The following is an 18,180-nucleotide window of genomic DNA, read 5'->3' as shown; positions in this document are numbered from 1 at the left end:
ATCCCGTCATTTCGGCTCCATTATCCGTGCTTGTATGAAAAGTGAATCGGTGATGCTTTCATAAGAAATAAGATAATAATCTGATAACCGAGATCAGGAAACTGACTAGAAAGACGAGTTTTTACGAGTTTGACGCGAGCGGCTAGTTCTAGGAAGTGGAGTTAGCATGCTAGCTTGTAGCCTGTATGACCGCTTTGAAATGTTTATGTCCTGAATTTACCTTGTCAATTGGAGCTGGGCGATGAGCAGCCAAGGACCGGGCTAAAGACAACACAGTGTTAAAATAAAACCCCCTCGATCCCCCTTTAGCAGCCATCGTTAGTTGGTAAAAGTAGGAAAATTTAATATCGATGCATCTCTTGGCAGCAATGACGGAGAGGCAATCAGTACGGAAAGCAAGAGAGGCCACACCTCGTGAATACGCTGAAAAAAAAAGCGATTAAAAAACTTCCTCGGGATAATAGCTTGTAAAAGAGTAGAAATGCCTCGACACTGTAAACAAAAAGAACTCCTTCAGTTCGTTGATTTGCTACATAACAGTAGCAATGACTTGATATTGTAAACAAAGACCTTCCACAGTTCATTTATTAAGCTACATGACAGTAGAAATAACTAAAAATTGTAAACAAAACCGTCCTCCGTTCATTTATCAGCTACATAACAGTAGCAATGACTTGATATTGTAAACAAAAACCTTCCACGGTTCATTTATTAGCTACATAGCAGTAGTAATAACTCATTGTAAATAGAAAAAAGAAACCTTCTTCAGTTCATTCATTAGCTGAAAAACAGTAGAAATAACCAGTTAGCTTCTTGCTTAAAAAAAAACCCCCACACGAGTTCATGTCCAGTCACCAAGATTTATTGAAAATTAAGAACATAATTTAAAGGCACTGTGAGATGAATTAAAAATAAATTTGTCGGTATAATAGAAAGGTGTAAATGTTTTCAGTCTTGGATGAGCATTACATATGATCTAGTAAAATCCATCAGTATTTCCTTTTTCACGATTAACCAGATACAATAATTCATGACATCTGGTATCACTCCAACTATATGGTCTTCTAAACGGTGAAGTAAAGGTGGGTCATGGACAGAAACATTACAGTTATACACACAGAACCAGATGTACAATAGCAATAGCAGTTAGTGACCACAATAAAACACTAACACTCAATACAACATCAATTTTTAAGGTATAAACATTTTAATACAGAAGATATCCATATCTTAATTAGGCACAAATATTCTTCTTACGTACAGACTAAACACAGTGTTATGCTCCCATATCACACACACAACAAACATCTACATTTCTGCACTTGCTTTTGCATCATGACACAAAAATGGCATTTCATTACATTTGCCAAAGATATTTAAATCCATATCAAGTGTATATAGTGTATTACATATGCAATGTAAATAAGGGAGACACCAAGACAGAGACAGTTTCTTTACACCTAATGTTTCCCTCTTGACACTGTGGATTTTGGGGGAATTTCCTGAGGTAGGAAAAGTGATAAATCTGACGATGGCACTCAAAAAGGAACAATTTAAGGCAATTTCAGATCCAGCTTTTCAAACCAACCATTTTGGGGCAGCTTTATCACATCATATCACTTTTTATCATTTTTAGCATTAATAATATTACAAAATGAAAACATTCTGTTGCACACACACATCTAACATTGACAGAACATGACCCCACACTAGCTAACAGCACCGCTAATAGTCCCCTAGGTTGCATTTAGATTGTTGTTCAGGGTATCGACAAAACAAAAATGTCAAATTAAAAAAATTAAAAAAGAAAGAAAACTTGGCATCATTGTTCCTGTCAAACGTTTATGAGAAATGCTACATACTGATCATGAGCACTAGTAAATACTGGTCAGGCACTTAAAGTAAATTCATTAATTCTCTTAAATTAGTTCCAAATCCATTAAGGTTTTGAAAGTGCAAGTATTTACTGGAGATACTGAGGAATGTGTGTTTCTGGGAGGTAAAGGCTTTGGTGGTGTCTCAGGAGGGTTCAATGTTCTGTGCGTCTTTGGCGCCAAGAACTTGTCAGTACTTGGAAATAACAGATAAATAATAAATAAGAAATATGAGAGCAAACACTTTAGGAATCAAATCATATTATCTTAACCTGATCAAAAAAAAAAAAAAAAAATCACTCAGACTACAGTATAACTCCACGAAAAACTCATTCTAGCTTATAGTGCTCAAACTGGATCAGATATTATTATTATTATTGTTGTTGTTGTCTTCGTTGTTCAGTGCATGAATAAGTTTTAAGTGTAATTATACTTTTACAAAGCTAATTATGAATTAAACGAATTAGCATTATTATATTGCATTATTATTAACTTTCATTAATTATTACTCATTTTGTTGTTGTTATAATAATAATTTTTGTCATTTTTAAGATTAAACCTCCTTAATTTACTTTTTCCAAGGCTGTAACACATGCTGCACTCCTGTGCAATTAATTTTATTATTTTATTTTTTTTATCCTCGCCACTGCATATACATTTAGTGTCTTTACATGAGATAACACCAACCGATCAGAAAATAAACACTATGACAAAGTAATCAGATTCATGATCATTTTCAGTTGTCAGTTCGAAATGTAAAATAAAATACGGCTGAAATACTATAAACAAATTACACTAAAAAAAATATGTTAAAAGTTTTATACCTCCACATTATAAACATTTGGCTTTTCAAAGACTCCATTACTGAACCCTTACCATGGAGTAATAAATGTTTGTTTTTTCCTCTTCGACTAATTGTTCAAGTATTTTTATACATCACATTTTTGGGGGAAACTTTTTTTTTTTATCTTGGTCTTAATTACATAAGAGAACTTAAACACGTTCACGTTGCTTTGCCCTAGTGACATTGTGTCTCACTTTCCCCGTGACACTGCGATGATGTGAAGGTCTGGTCGTGTTCCATGAGCTGCCTTTTTTGCTGCACTCTCAGCATTAATCTGTCTTCCACACCACGTTAAGAGCCTTCACCACCTCTTCATAGATCACAAACACGATAGCCACGTCCAAGCACACTCGCCCAAGTCTCGGAATAGTACCTTTGTAAAACCTAGAGCACAAAGATGCCATTAAATCAACATTCCTAATGACTATTTATACAGTATATTAATCCGTAACTGCTCAGTCAGTGTCAGCATGGATATGCTCACTTACGCTGCTGGTCCTTCATGTTTCATAATCTTCAAGGCACAGTCCACAGTGTTCTTATATTTGTGCGCCTCCAGGCCCTGTAGAAAGATGTTTAATTATACACTGAGACACCAGCATCACACCATGGATCATTTTTCCTGTAGTCCTGTTGTAAATGACCCAAAGCTTAAACATTAGAAAAATATTATGTAACACTTTCTATAAAGCCAACTATTGTTCTTATAACTGTTCTTATGATTTGTCATTCGTTAATAAATAAAAATACGGTGCTGGCATAGTGTGTTACTGGGTAAGACCTTGTAACCAACTTCATGCTGTTGAAAAAGTTTTATTTAAGTGTCGATTTGATTAAAAAGGGTTTGCAGTAATCAGGCCTGGTTGCGTTTAGTCCAGCTGAACCCCGTTATGAATGGATTTGATGAATTAATAACTATAAGGGCAAATGCATTTTCACACAGGTCCAGTTTTGTATTGGATAACTTTTTTTGTTTCGATAAATAGCATAACTGTATTTTGTGTCTACTCAGGTTACCTTGGTTTTATCTTAGATTTTGTTTTAATTCCTGAAACAATTTAGTATGAGATACACAAAAACAGAAGAAGAAAGGTTCCCTTAATGTAAATTATTCACTGCATTAGTTAATATGAACAAACCATGAACTTCAGTATTAACACACAGTGTCAGTGAAACAAACTCTGTTGACACGTGAATTAATTGACATTTGTTTAACTGAATATTGAACTAATGCTTATTCAGTCTATGACTAAAAATTAAGTCCAATTTTATAAAAAATAATAAATCAGCACAAATTAAATGACAGCATGCTCCTAAATGTTGATTATTTACTGAACTGTGGTCTCTTCCGGCTCAGTTCTTATTTAGTTCTGTAAGTCAACCACCACAAAAATTTCCATTAAGGTGTTGGTTCATATTGCTTCATTTTATTCAATGATCGGTACATTGGTAAACGAAGGTGTGTATTTTTTGGTTTAATTGGTTTATTATTAAAAAAAAATATTTGCTAATGTTATGTATTATGTATAATACTGAAGCAGATCGTTTGTTCATGTTAACTAATGTCAGTTATGGGAAACGTATTATAAATCTTTACCCATATCCACTCACTGAACATGCATCTGAATCTGCAGAGTTAACACAGTTGGGCAACTTGTTTCATTATTGTAGCATATGAGAAAAAAATGTCCAGGAAGGAAGACCTGGCCCTGATTAGTGCATGAAGACGTGGTTACAGGAGCCAGTGGAGTGGAATGAAGATGGGTGTAGCATGTGTGTGTGGTTTGGTTGAGTAAAGACCAGCTGCATCACCATGTTTTATCATCTGTAGAGGTTTACTAGTGCTGGGAGGCCAAATGCAGGTGTGAGATGATGGTTTATTAGATACCGCTGTGTTATAAGTGATTGAGAAATTAATAATAGTCCTTAGTTACTTTGAGGAACTATAAGCATAGTCCTAAATCTTTGTTGATGCCTTTAAAGAACATTTAGTCAAAGAGTCACTGCTATCACTTTATCTCCTAAGAGTATCATGAACTTCCAAACTAATACAACTCCTTATTTATATTCTTACCTGCATTCGAGTCTTAACTACATCAAGAGGCGTGTTTCCAAACACACTGGCAGCCCCGGCTATGGCTCCAAAAACACCGGTCACCAGAGGGTTTATGGGTTTGTTAGGGTTGTCACCTGTTTGTAAAACAAACACAATCTTTGTAACCTCAAAATCAACCATCGCTTGTCCTGCATATGCACCATATGTGAAATTCACGAATAGTAAATGCGTAAAGTTAAATACAGACCTTTGTACCAGTTTCTCAACGAGGTCATAACGAAGAAGCGAATAGCCTGGTTTGATCCTTGCTTCAATATTGTTGCTGTCAATCCCTGATATGTTCCACCAAGTCCTGTAAGGAACACAGTAAAGGCACCGGATTACAAAGTCACACCACCTTCCACTCCAGTCTGCATCCATCTCCAGGCACAATTAACTATTTGTTCTAAAACCAGAGGTTACGTTTTTATGTGTCACGAGACCTCGTGAGCAGTCACAAGTTTCTTGTGTGCATAAGTGACCCTCAATTTCATGATTACTAAATTTACAGATTGGTTATTTAGACCTGTAGTGATTACATGCATGTTCAGTTATATAGTGTACAAACCAAATAAATACCGCATGAATGTACAATACCAGTCTAATACTGAATCACGCATGCTGCTATTTAAAGCTATGCTTTAAACTGTGTAAACTAATATGTATAAAATGTGTTAATTATACATACATAAGATGTTTGTTATATTCTAAGCAAAAATTTTAACACAGATGTCAGTTTTAAGCCTGAATCCACAGTTTGTGTTTGAAGCTGTCAAAGCAAAGGGCCCCGTTATTAATTTTGCATGTGAAATATGTTAATTAAATCTTTAATTAAACTCTTAGATTAAATAAAGATGAAGGCAAGCTGTAGTCTGATGTCCATTAGGGGGCAGCACAAACCTTGTGTTCTGACTATTTCCCTCACGCCATGGAAAAAGCCACGGTACTTGGGGTTCGCTGAGGTCTGATCATGAATAAATTTAACCTGAAATTGGACAGAAAACAGACTTATTTTCAATAAGTAAATACTAACGTCTATTTAGAAAATAACAACTTGCCTGTGAATTATATTAATCATATTTCATTTGTGTAGTCACATACACACATTTTAATTGCTGCATCATTAAAATGACACGTTCGGGAGTACAGGAGCTGACACTGCAACAAGACAGCCAGCATATGTGAAAATCATTTCCCTCTCCAAACCTATTCCTGGATGCTTCCTAAATGAATTCAGTACAGGCTACCCAGTGGAGGTCCCTGTGAAAGAGCTGTTACTATACACAATTACGTGTTAGGGAGTGCATTAACCTAGATTTGTGATTTGAATGACAGCCCACATTATTGTCAGAGCAGCTGTTATGGAAAATTAATAATTGCCCACTGACCAATCACGGTCAAGAATTCAACTCTGCTCTGGTTTAAGTTGTAAACAACTGATGCTGTTTCGTAGATCAGCGAAGATTGAACATCACCACCTCACGCACCTTTATCGTCTCCATAGGACACACTACAACTATGGCCTCGGCTACTCCAGCGCCCAGACCGCAGATCAGGCCTCGGGTGCTGTCCAGCTTCCCAGACTCGTCCCTCATCTTGTTACTGAGGAACTCAAACATACCGAACCTGAGGACAAAAGGGACAGGATGCATAAAGGACGATTTGCACTAAACAATCCTATTTCTGTGTTTTATATACAGAAAAGTCAAGACAAATTGCAATACGAGATAAAAGTGGGGCATTTTCTTTCATCAGCTGTGCAAGTAAGTGCTTCTGAATCTCCATGAGATGCAAAAGCCACATGCTTTGAGAGAACTGGTCTGAAACAATCTGAATTCACTGTAGACACTCCCTGAATTCTCAACTACACTGACATTACTTTGTGAGGGTTATTACTGTGAAAAGCATTTTAGTTCTTAGAAAATGTTTCTAGGAAACAGCAGGTGTTCTGTCTGTTAGAAGGACAGTGGAAGGGTCGGTTACCTTACAGCGGCTTTGGGGATGGAGCCGTAGAGTAGCGAGCTGAGGCCCCTGTACAGACCTTTCACCCCATGACCCTGCACTGTCTGCTTCACGCAATCAACTGTGCAAGAGAGAAAAAGACACAGATAAACATGTTTTTATGGCAAAGTTAAAGGAAACCCCTAGCCGTTATTTCTTACTCTGATCTTTAATGATCTCATAACTAAGAGATAACAGAGCAAGAGCTTCTTTTGATGATGAGCGTGATGCCGTTGACTGCGATATTAGAATCAAAGTTAAAGCTTTGTAAGCTTATCCATTTGAACAAAGTGTACAGATGGGGAGATGTGACAGCTGGAGCTAGAGAGCTCTACAGACTAGATAGAGATGAAACGAGAACTAATTCCCAGCAGCAGGCAGTCAAATAGCATTGTAGGTAATTTAAGTGAAAAACAGACCGACACATCAGTGAAAGCAGTTTAAATGCAAAAGTCAGCTAAGAATTTGGTTGTAAAATAAATATCGTACACCACTGCATGTTAATTACAAAGATTAATATGCAAGTCATTCAAGATGGGAGACACACCACTGCGGCATCTCAGTTCACCTATTTGTACTATGCACTAAAAGTATGTACTCTTTTTGTGAACAAAAAATACATACTTTTGAGCTTGTAGCAATAGAGTCCATAAGTACTGGGACGTACTAGCACACCATGTAATGGAAGAGAACGTTGTTGCCTAGTTACTTCTAGTTGCATTTCAGCTTTTCTTCATTCATTATTCCTTCTATAATTGATACTATATAATTTAATTTACCATTCCCTTGATTGATTTATTTATTTCATTTGCTAAAGGAGTTGTGGGTGGTATTAGTGTCCACGCATCTACACTTCAAAAATCTACCAGAAATAGTAGACCATCCTGGTACCTCTGGGATACTCGTTTCAACATACTACGATTTGGGACACACTAATTCTTATCTCAGATACTATTTAGAATAGATAGTAGGCGAATTGGGATGTAACACATGCTTACTACAGTTGTTATGTAGGTCGAAGGTTTTTCAGTTTGTAAGGGACTGAATGTTTGTTTTATGAAGCAATCTGTGATTTAAGTGGTAAATCAAATGATTACATCAATGAACCCTCAGTCCAGCGAAGATGAAACCAGTGAACGTCATCTAACATCTGGCTTGCTGCCGCAGCAGAGCAGATTTCCCAAGTGGAACAATCAGTGCAGGAAAAACAAGTTGTGCCTTCTAAAGTTCAGGGACTATGAACTGTTGGTTAAGCTCTGATGCATGCTGGAGATATGAGCAGGGGCACATTTTGACCCTTGAACTTAGCATGCAGTTCAGTCTAATGCAACCTGCTCTTTTCCTCACCCACATGGCCAGGACAAAACTGGAGCATTTACAGAGAAAAAAAATGGAGACAGTTTGTAGGAATGGCATGTTTTAAAATAGTTATTGTTCCCACACGTCATCCTAAATATAATCTAAATGAAAGAATGGGCGAGTTAAAAGGAGATACACACCGATTCCTCTGTAACGTGGTGGGTTCGCCTTCTCGGCTAACTGCAACTGGGTCTTCACATACTCTGTCGGGAATGTGATGCAGATTTCAATCCCTCCTGCGATTCCACCTGTGAAAACAGAGAGGCCCACATTTATACCCACCATTGATAAAACACATAGCTTAGAGTTGTGGGAATCTGACATGTTCTTCCCCGGAAACACTGCCAACAAGTAAAAGAAAAGAAAAAAAACAACAAAAAAAGAAAACAAATAGATAACTCTTTTATCCAACATTGCTGCAAATTTAAAAAAAAATTATAATACATTTTTTTTTAAACAGTCATGGAATTGTGGTATGTTTTTCTTTTTGTTCGTATAAAGCTTTTAAAAAGCAGACAGAATACATAACTATTTTCCAGCCTCACCTACAGGTAGTTACGCGAGATCTATTTATATCTAGGTTTTTATTCATTTTGGAAATGGAATAGCTAAGAATTAATTCAGGTAAAGTTTAATTAAAGTTTTATGTATAACTATAGTCAAGTGGAGTCAAGTTTCCATCCTGATGACCCAAATAAACAAAGCCCCATTTCATATAATCAAAACACTGAAAGAAATTAATCAAACGCTGATCTGAAACTCAGATGGCCAGTCTGATAGTGTTGATATGAAATGATGTCATAATTGTATTAATTCTATTAATCTTGTATGCAAATGTGCTGATTACTCAACCGAAGGACTGATGAGACGCACTGATCATTCAGATAATCAGTGCACGTACAAAACACATTCTGACACTAAACCACATTACTTACATTTTAGTACGATTTAAGATTGGCACAGCTGTGACTATTAACATCGGTAATACTTATACTCCTTCACTTGCTATAACCAACTTGCTGTACTTTTATCCAGGTTATTTAAATTTACACGAACTCCGACAAGACATGAGTTTGATCGTAAAGATATAACGATATTGATGCATAAGAAAACCATCAGCACGTTTCACCTAGTTTTATGATCGGATTTGATCGCATGCCACTAGAATTAGATTTAGTCATTGATTTAAAGACCCCTTAAAAAACATCTGTCCTTGAAGAGAAAACACGGAGGAGGTGAAAGACTTTTTGCTATTTGGCTTAGAACAAAAATAGCAACGAATAAAAATGGTATTTAAAAAAACACAATGAATTGGATGACATTATTAAATACCCTTTAAAAAGCATACAATCAGGGCTTGTTTTTGAGATGCAGAGTGATCCTCAGTAAGCTGGAGCCTCCTTAAATTTTTCAGCTCAGTGCATCTACTGGTGAGGAGCAAACGGCAGTGTCTCGTGCGATCTCTTGTGATTGGCTCTGTGAGATTCTCCCCACAGAAACACCCACTGGCCTCCCGTCAGGTTTGAAGGGGTGTGTCGGCGAGCCACAAATCCTGCTACTTAACAGTGAAGGAGGAAAACAACTGACAAGGTTCTGCCACAACGTCAGCACAAGCTCTTTGCATGCCTGTTACAATACAGCAACGGGTAATGACACGTCGCATTGCCACACTGCTTATTAGGCACCAGACACAACCAGACACACGCATGCATGTTATTCTGTCCTGAAGATAGAAGGATTTGGATCAATGTAAATTAATATAGTGTTTAAATGAAACCTGTCTAACGATAGAAAGCTACAAGCACAAGAATCGAGTCAAAATAAAGTTGTTAGTCATTAACACATTAACGTGTTTTTCATGTTTAGACAGACTTCAATTTCAAATGAATCTTTGCTTTTAAAATGTGAATAATAAACACTGGTAAAAGACAGACATGTTTCATAAAGGATGAAATAAAAGCAATTCCTGATGCCATCTGGTAAAAGTATAGAGACCGTGGCCCTCAGACACAATATTTGCTGTGAAATTCAGTTCATCATGAATTTATTGTAAGGATCTTAAGGATTATCGTAAGTCTAATGTGTACCAGGCGAACATTCTTCACCCTGTAATTCAAACACTACTGCTCTGTACTGCTCCAACAATTCACTGACCTACACTGAAAGAACTGTCATTATACTTATACATATACATGCGCATAAAACTGATTTTTTTTTTTTGGCATATGCTATCTTGGAAGGAGCTGGGGTCAGAGAACAAGGTCAGTCAGGGTAAAGCTTCCCTGGACCAAAGAGACATATGGCCAAAGTATATGGACACCTGACCATCACACCTATTTCCAAACCCCATGGCCATTGGTCTTTATGGACCTCCCTTTTGTGCACAGGGGCTGGAACATGTTTGGGTCTCTTAGTTCCAGCGAAGGGAAATTGTAATGCTACAACATACAAAGGCATTCTATACAATTGTGTGCTTCCAACTTTGTGGCAACAGTTTGAGGAAGAACCGCATATGGGTGTGATGGTCAGGTGTGCACAAACTTTTAGTCATAGTGTACCTAAGAATAGTAGTTTAACTGCTGAACCACCACTAGATTTGGGACATAATGGAGTACCTTGTTAATGTACTTTTCTTTCAGGTAATACTTTTGACTTTTACTCACTATGTTTCAGAAGAAAAAAATACTAATTTTTGCTCACTAAATTTATACATTTACATAATATACAGTCATATATTTGTGTATGCACTTAGGTGACTTTGTAGCATCAAACAGGTTCAAGGAGTCAATTGAAAATCCTAACAAATCTAAACTTTAAAAAATGTAACACAAAGAATGAGAGCTAATACAAATCACTGTCTATCTGTTGCTATGTAAACTATAACAATCGAAGTCATTTGTATTGCAATTAGCAGATTTATTTAGCCAAGTAATTGCAATAACTTTTTTTGTGTAAAAAAAAAAAAAAGAGGGGGGAGGGCGGTTCCCTAATTTTTGTTCATGCAATGTCATGAATAGCAGTTCAGGCAGATAGCCACCCTTTCAAAGGCATGAGCTCACAGACACCCATGACTGGCTAGTTTTGCACTCTTGGACTCCCGGTCACAGACGGCTGTCATCGTCATGGTTTGAGCTCATGCTCTCCGGATGACAGGGCGAATACTTTTCTGTTGCGCCATTCAGGAGTCCCCTACAGTTTTACTTTTACAAATGGTACTTTGCCCACCTCTGGCGTGCAACGCCCCTAAACCCATGACAAATTCTGCCCCCTATGTAACTATGTAACAGTGGTAGCTCAGTGGTTAAGACGTACTGATCATAAGGTCAGTGGTACTGAACAAAGCCCTCAGCTGCTCAGTTGTATAAATTAAACAAATGTAAGTCGCTCTACTTGAGGGCGTCTGCCAAACGCCATAAATGTAAATATAATAATCATCCCGTTTTGGTGATCACCTGCTAACTGCAGCCAGACAAGAGTCAATCCCAGTGTGCTCTTCAAGGTTTATCCTGATATAAGAGACTTTTTCTACACACCCCCATGAGCGTATGAAAGTTGAAATTTATATGTAGTATGAAAGCTACAATTTTATTTGAATATGTTTGACCTTTCTGTTAATTTCCTCCCAGCTACTCTCACCAAGAAGAGGTTTCCACCTTCATAACTGCCACTTCCTTTTGTCTATTGCTCCATGTCAACTCTACAGTCTAATTATACTGTAACTACCCTTGATTTTCCGTTCAGAAGGCTGTATAAACACAGGCATCTTTTTAAGGTGTCTTATTATCTGCAGCACTGTGCATATCCTAAGCAGGAAAGGCACTCCTATAATTCCTACAATGTTTTTTGAACCCGCAGGAGCAAACCGAACTCTTAATATACAAACTGAATAGTGACACATGCCTAGGCAATATGTCTTGTGTGACCTGGCATTATTTCACGTTCCCCCACAAAATGTTTCGTAATTTGTGCTACAATCGACGCTGAGACCAAACTACCATATATTGAACCCAACAAAGTTCTGTTTAAAAAAAAAAAATCCCAGTTCTCCAGGAACCAGTGTACCTGTTTAACAGGAATTTACTGAATTAAAAGGGAGTGAAGAAGTTTATTTTCAACTTGTCATGCAGGTTTATATAGTATGAGAGGGGGGCAGTGTATGAGTGGAAAGAACGATCATGATCATCTGATCTTATCAGCAGCAGCTTCTGGTTGTTTTATAAAGCTTTTCACTCAAATGATAATGCTCACTGTAGCTAGTTTAATTAAACCTCAGGGTGAGTATGAACTTAAATCAGATGCTGGGCTGGCTGAGAGGATCACCAATCTTATCTGACATTCACTCTACAACTGTGCTGACTATATGACTATCAGCGTGAGTGCAAAGGTTATTAGCAAGTTAAACTTACAACACGCATCAAAGTAGGGAAACTACAAAGTAAAGTCCAACTTTATGCTCTTAAAGACGACAGTGATGCACATCTGTTTACACAATGTACACATTTCACATCGATATGAATAGGAAAGGCCAGCCTGACAATAGTACAAACCAACCTTTTGGGTTTGTTCCAACTGTGCGTGCAGTTGCCTAGCCAGAAAAGTGTGATGTGTCTTTGGAAATGCTGAGTCACTGGATCGTTCACTGAAGCACAAAAATGCTGAACAATCACATGCCAACGTCGATGTGCATCACAATTAAATACAGCTAAGAAGCATTTATATTTCTTGCATGATCTGGTGTGCCTTAATCTGCATGACATTTCCTCATAGCCTTAGATCTATAGACGTGACGTATTTGTTTAACTGAATAAACGTGCTAAAGATGGTCTAAAAATAGACTGATTATGCAAATTATGCAAAAATAAAGGAAGGAAGTCGTTCCTCAAAAAAGGTCATAATGTCAGTCTCAGAGTTAAAGAATTTAGACAGTTATTATTAGATGCTCATAAAACATTGACATTATTGGAGCATTAAATTTACTGATGTGAACATCGTATTTTTAAGACAAGGAAGGTGACTCACTACACTGCATGCACTTCATCCAATTAGCAAAGTCTGCATAATCGTATAAAATTCCATCTCTTAAATGGACTACTAAAGAGGAAAAGGTCAAATAGCTCAGGGTCAACCATGTATTACCGGTCAGGTATTGCTCATTTGGTCCTTTTGACAAAGAAATGAGGGACAACTAGAGCTCCAAGAAGGGGTTTTATATTAAAACAAGAGACAAATACTGGAATAGCATTAAGACTATTTAAAACGCAAACCCAATTAATAACCAGTCAACAGATTTCTGACCTCTTGGATCTATTAGAGCAAAAAAGTGACAATAAACGTAATAGGGGTATATGTTCAAATGGAAATCTGAAATAATTATATCGTTAAAATTGTGATATAAAAGGTATGAAAGATTATTTTTTGTACGCTTGTACTTTAGAACGGCTGCTGTAATCATTAACCCTCCTATCATGTTATGGGTCACCCATTTCCACATTTTAACATTTGAGATGTCTGAAATACTGTGAATCTCTTTTTTCTCATTGAATTTTTTTTGACTTTCCTCATTTTAGGGTTATGAATTTACATGGAAATAGTTCTTCTTATGGCTTGTCTCGGACAAGCCGTAATAAAAGGTTTACTGTTTTAAGCTGTTCTTTGCTGTTTTTGTGTCTATTTAAACCGTGGAAGACATTCTGACCCACAACATAATAGATGTAAAATTAAAATTTCCAACAGAATAGGAGGGATAAGTCTGTCCTGTGCTCATGCCAGGACTTTTATTCGCAATGTGCTCAAACTGAATATCATTTCATCACACATACACACACACGTTTGTCTTTACTCTTCTAAGCCTGTGCACGGTCATGATTTCTAACCTCGTTCTCCGGCATCACACAGAAGATGTATTCCCTGTTGAGTCGGGTTCATTGCAAGGTTTTAATCCCCTCATGTCGTCGGTCACCTCTGGGTGGCTCATTAGGGGTCTAAATCAACATCTTGGTTTCTTTAATACTGCTTTGTGGTAGTGTCTTTTGTTAAAAGCGCTGTACAAAATAAAACCGAATACAACCAGATAGACTCAGTTTTGTGAGATTTTCTCATTATCCAGGTGTGGTGTGTCAAGAATCAAGAACAAATGTACTGGAACCATCCATTAAACCGTTTAACGAACCATTAAGGACTTGTTTGCTTAGGAAATACTGCAGTTATGTGTCAAACTCATGCAGATACCATGCTGTATTAAAAACCGGTGATCATACTGTAGTATTTTCCTTCCTGTTCCACCCCTAACGCAGGTGTAGGTATCAGCAGAGCCGTTATCAAATCTTTGACTAAAAGGAATTTATTTATTTATTTATTTATTTTTAAAGCACCAGATCAAATGCATGGCATATTTCTCGTGCTGCATAAACACAGACATAACATTTTGTCTGCAAGCAAAAACACTTGACTGCTGGGGATCATACAGGCAGAGCACACTTGTAAAGACCAACAGCTTCAAACAACAAAACAAAAACAAGAATATCAAGCATTAAGAGATCGCCACACACTGTGTAACATGTACATGCCAGATCACAGCAGATACTTGCCTGCAGTGTGCTGGTGTTTATGTGACTCGGTCCTGTTGAAAGCACCAGTTGTGTTACTCTTACAGCTATGAACCCAATGCAATGGCTGAAACACTACAACATATGAGCTCCCTATCTGATTCAGTCGAGTATACTGTGAAAGATGTTTTTTTGTTTTGTTGTTTTTTTTGTGTGTGTGTGTGTGTGTGTGTGTGTGTGTGTGTGTGTGTGTGTTTGAAGAATCAGCTTACCTGCTAAAATGGCTTTACCCGGGTGAGTTAGTTTTGCTTTTCCAGCGGGCGCAGCTGCAGACAGACACCGGGGTCTGGGGAAGGGACTCACGAATTTCGCCTCTCCTGACATGCTGTAATATTTTATAGTAATGGAACCGCGTGTTCTCGCTACCTTAACTTTATATTTTATCCAGGGCTAATTCCTATATGTATAGTCTATCCAGAGCTGAACAAACACTGCTTTTTTTTGACAGCCCAAAGTTTCCTGGTTGCTGTCAGCGTCGGGCGAAACACCGAACATCAGCCCTGTGGGCGGGGCGTCCGCTGTTACGTATGTACCATATAGTTCGCAAACAAGCCGCTTTAAGGTGGAACGGGATAGTTTTGATCGTATGCGTTGGTCATTTCTAGAAATGCACCTTTAAAAAAAAACACCTTAAAAATGTCTATAGTGACACCGCCCTTTGATTATGGCCCTTCTGTCTGCTTATAGTGGCCCCAGTAGGAAACATAAGATGGAGACAGGTTTGAAAAAAATTGTCTTATAGATGTTATAGCTAACATACATCAGCAAGAGATATACAATATTAGACACATGTAAAGAAATGCTTTAAAGCAAAGATGAGTTCAAAAATAATGAAATGATATGTTTTTACATAATAAAAAATACTATAAAGAGGAGTAAACAGTAATGAACTCAAAAAAATGTAAAGTCTATATCCAGTATGACAACCCTTTGGTTTGTTTTTGTTTTTTTGTTGTTTTTTTAAATGTAGTCTGAGGTCAACTTTTATATAGTTTTATAAGGAAATTAGCTGGTAATTATTACTGAGCATATTGGAGAATCTGCCACCGTTTTTCTGTTTTAAATATTTCTAAATATTATATATCCTAAATTATATATATATTTAATCCTAAAAGCATCTGTTTAGTTGCAATTTTAAAGGGGAAAAAAATCCCAGGTTTTGAAAGCAGGAAAAATGGGCAAGTGTAAGGATCTGCATGTCTTTGACAAGGGCTAAATTGTGATGGCTAGACGACTGGGCCAGAGCATCTTGAAAACCCCAGGACTTGTGGGGTTTTCTTGGTATGCCGTGGTTAGTACCTACCAAAAGTGATCCAGAGAAGGTGAGGGCAAAGAACAACCGGTGAACCGGCAACAGGGTCATGGGCGTCAATGGCTCATTGATGAGTGTGGGAAGTGAAGGCTAGTCCGTCTGGTCTGATCCCACAGAAGAGCTACTGTAGCACAGATTGCTGAAAAAGTTCAGGCGGGCTATGATAGAAAGGTGTTAAAACACACATTGCATCTTAGTTTGCCGCGTATGGTGCTGCGTAGCCACAGACTGGTCAGAGTGCCCATGCTGACCCCTGTCTACTGCTGAAAACACCTACGATGGGCACATGATCATCAGCACTGGACCATGGAGCAATGGAAGACGGTGACCTGGTCTGATGAATCACGTTTTCTTTTACATCATGTAGACGGTGGAGTGTGCCCCTTAGCTGGGGAAGAGGATGCACTATGGGAAGAAGGCAAGCCAATGGAGGAAGTGTGATGTTCTGGCCAATGTTCTGCTGGGAAACCTTGGGTCCTGGCATTCATGTGGATGTTGCTTTATATATATATATATATATATATATATATATATATATATATATATATATATATATATATATATATATATATGTCTTTATTTAACTTTAAGCAGTTCAAGTCCAATGGATAATAATAATGGTACAGAGGTAAGCATTAAACTGCCAGAGGTTAAAAAAAGTTTAGGTTACCAAAAACTGAAAAATAATGTACATTTCAAAGTTATACAAAAGGGCCTTTTTCAGGGAACAAGTAATTGGTTAACAACTTCCAGCTGTTCTGCAGCAATGGAAATAAATGAAACCTTGAGAGTTGATGCTAACAATTCCTACAGATGTCCCAACTTTTGTTGATCACTTACAAACTCTGTCTGTATAAAAGCAGTGTTGGGACAGACTGTGTTACTACACCCTCTTAAGCATTATTTGGACAGTACTGTTCTGTAGGAAATAGTATATTGCTCTCATAATAGCGAGAAAAATGCAATTGTTATGCTGTTATGCTGCAAAAATGCAGCATAACACTGGCCGAAGTAAGCAAGTTTCAGTTTCAACTGTGAAGAGAAGACTTCGAGCTGCATGTTTGACAGGTCGAGTGGCAGTAAGAAGCCATTGCTGAGATGGCAAAATAAAAAAGAGGCTTGTTGGACCATGAAGCACTGCCAGTGGATTACAGAAGACTGGAAGAAGGTCTTATGGACCGATGAATCAAAATTTGAAATCTTCGGTTCATCGTGCAGGGTTTTTGTACACCGTCGAGTAGACGAAAGGATGGTTCCTCTATGTGTGACACCAACTGTCAAACATGGAGGAGGAAGTGTGTGTGGTCTGGGCCTCTTTTGCTGGATCCAGAGTTTGTGATTTGCACAGACTGAGTGGCACCCTGAACCAAATCTGCTATATTTTGAATATGCCTAGTTGGTCAGGGGTTCATCCTACAGCAAGGTAATGACCCAAAATATACTTCCAGACTATGTCAGAACTACCTTAGAATAAAAGAACAAGATGGTAGGCTTCAAATATTCTTCAAATCATTCCATGAATTGAAGAATATTTCCGAACAATATTTGATTTCCATTGTAGAAAGAATTCCATGAGTGTGTCAAAAAAAATTTATGAAATTTTGTTAAACAAAACGATTCAACGATTTATTTTTTTAACTCCAATTGTTCATTTGTTCTATGCTTTAATTTCACAGTAAATTTCAATAAAAACTGGAAAAATTTAGGTGTTATAAAACTTTGGACCGTGTGTGTGTGTGTGTATGCTTTTTCAATAAAGTTAATAATAAAGTTATAAAATACTTTAAACGTGCAGTCATTATGAACACAAAATGACCGTTTCCTTGACTGCAGTTACACTGTTATCTGCAGCTGATGATGCCCCCTAGAGGTCAGGTGAAAAGGTGCAATGATGATCATAATAGATATAATGATTTATTTATTTATTTTTAATCTTTCATATTATCTTTCATTTATCTGTCACATTGTCACCATTTAGATTAATTGATTTAAGCCTTACAATGTAAGGTAACGTGATTTTATACGGTCTGAAACACTTTTACTTTGAATCATGGTGTGAAATTGTCCATCTTCACATCACTTTCTCTTTA

The 18,180-nt window shown here is 37.3% G+C and overlaps 2 protein-coding genes across 5 annotated transcripts in view; both read right to left on the bottom strand.

Moving 5' to 3' along the window:
• pi4kaa (phosphatidylinositol 4-kinase, catalytic, alpha a) overlaps positions 1–413 on the bottom strand; it is a 50,936-nt gene extending 50,523 nt beyond the window's left edge. For all 4 annotated transcript variants that reach the window (XM_047160891.2, XM_017489244.3, XM_017489243.3 and 1 more), the window contains exon 1: positions 221–413. In XM_047160891.2, coding sequence (XP_047016847.1) covers positions 221–316 — 96 coding nt within the window. In that variant the 5' untranslated portion in view covers positions 317–413. The remainder of the gene's footprint in view (positions 1–220) is intronic.
• A 2,428-nt stretch (positions 414–2,841) lies between these two features.
• Positions 2,842–15,248, bottom strand: slc25a1b (slc25a1 solute carrier family 25 member 1b). Its single transcript, NM_001200486.1, is given in 9 exon segments — positions 2,842–3,102; positions 3,207–3,280; positions 4,793–4,908; positions 5,022–5,126; positions 5,714–5,798; positions 6,301–6,439; positions 6,797–6,896; positions 8,314–8,421; positions 14,991–15,248. Coding segments are annotated over 9 exon segments (954 nt in total). The 5' UTR covers positions 15,103–15,248; the 3' UTR covers positions 2,842–2,987.
• Between the last annotated feature and the right edge of the window lie 2,932 nt (positions 15,249–18,180).

Source organism: Ictalurus punctatus, chromosome 16 (genome assembly GCF_001660625.3).
Source record: "Ictalurus punctatus breed USDA103 chromosome 16, Coco_2.0, whole genome shotgun sequence".
Classification (NCBI taxonomy): Eukaryota; Metazoa; Chordata; class Actinopteri; order Siluriformes; family Ictaluridae; genus Ictalurus; species Ictalurus punctatus.
The sequence above is the reverse complement of the archived record's forward strand: the minus strand, read 5'-3'. Positions and strand labels throughout refer to the sequence as shown.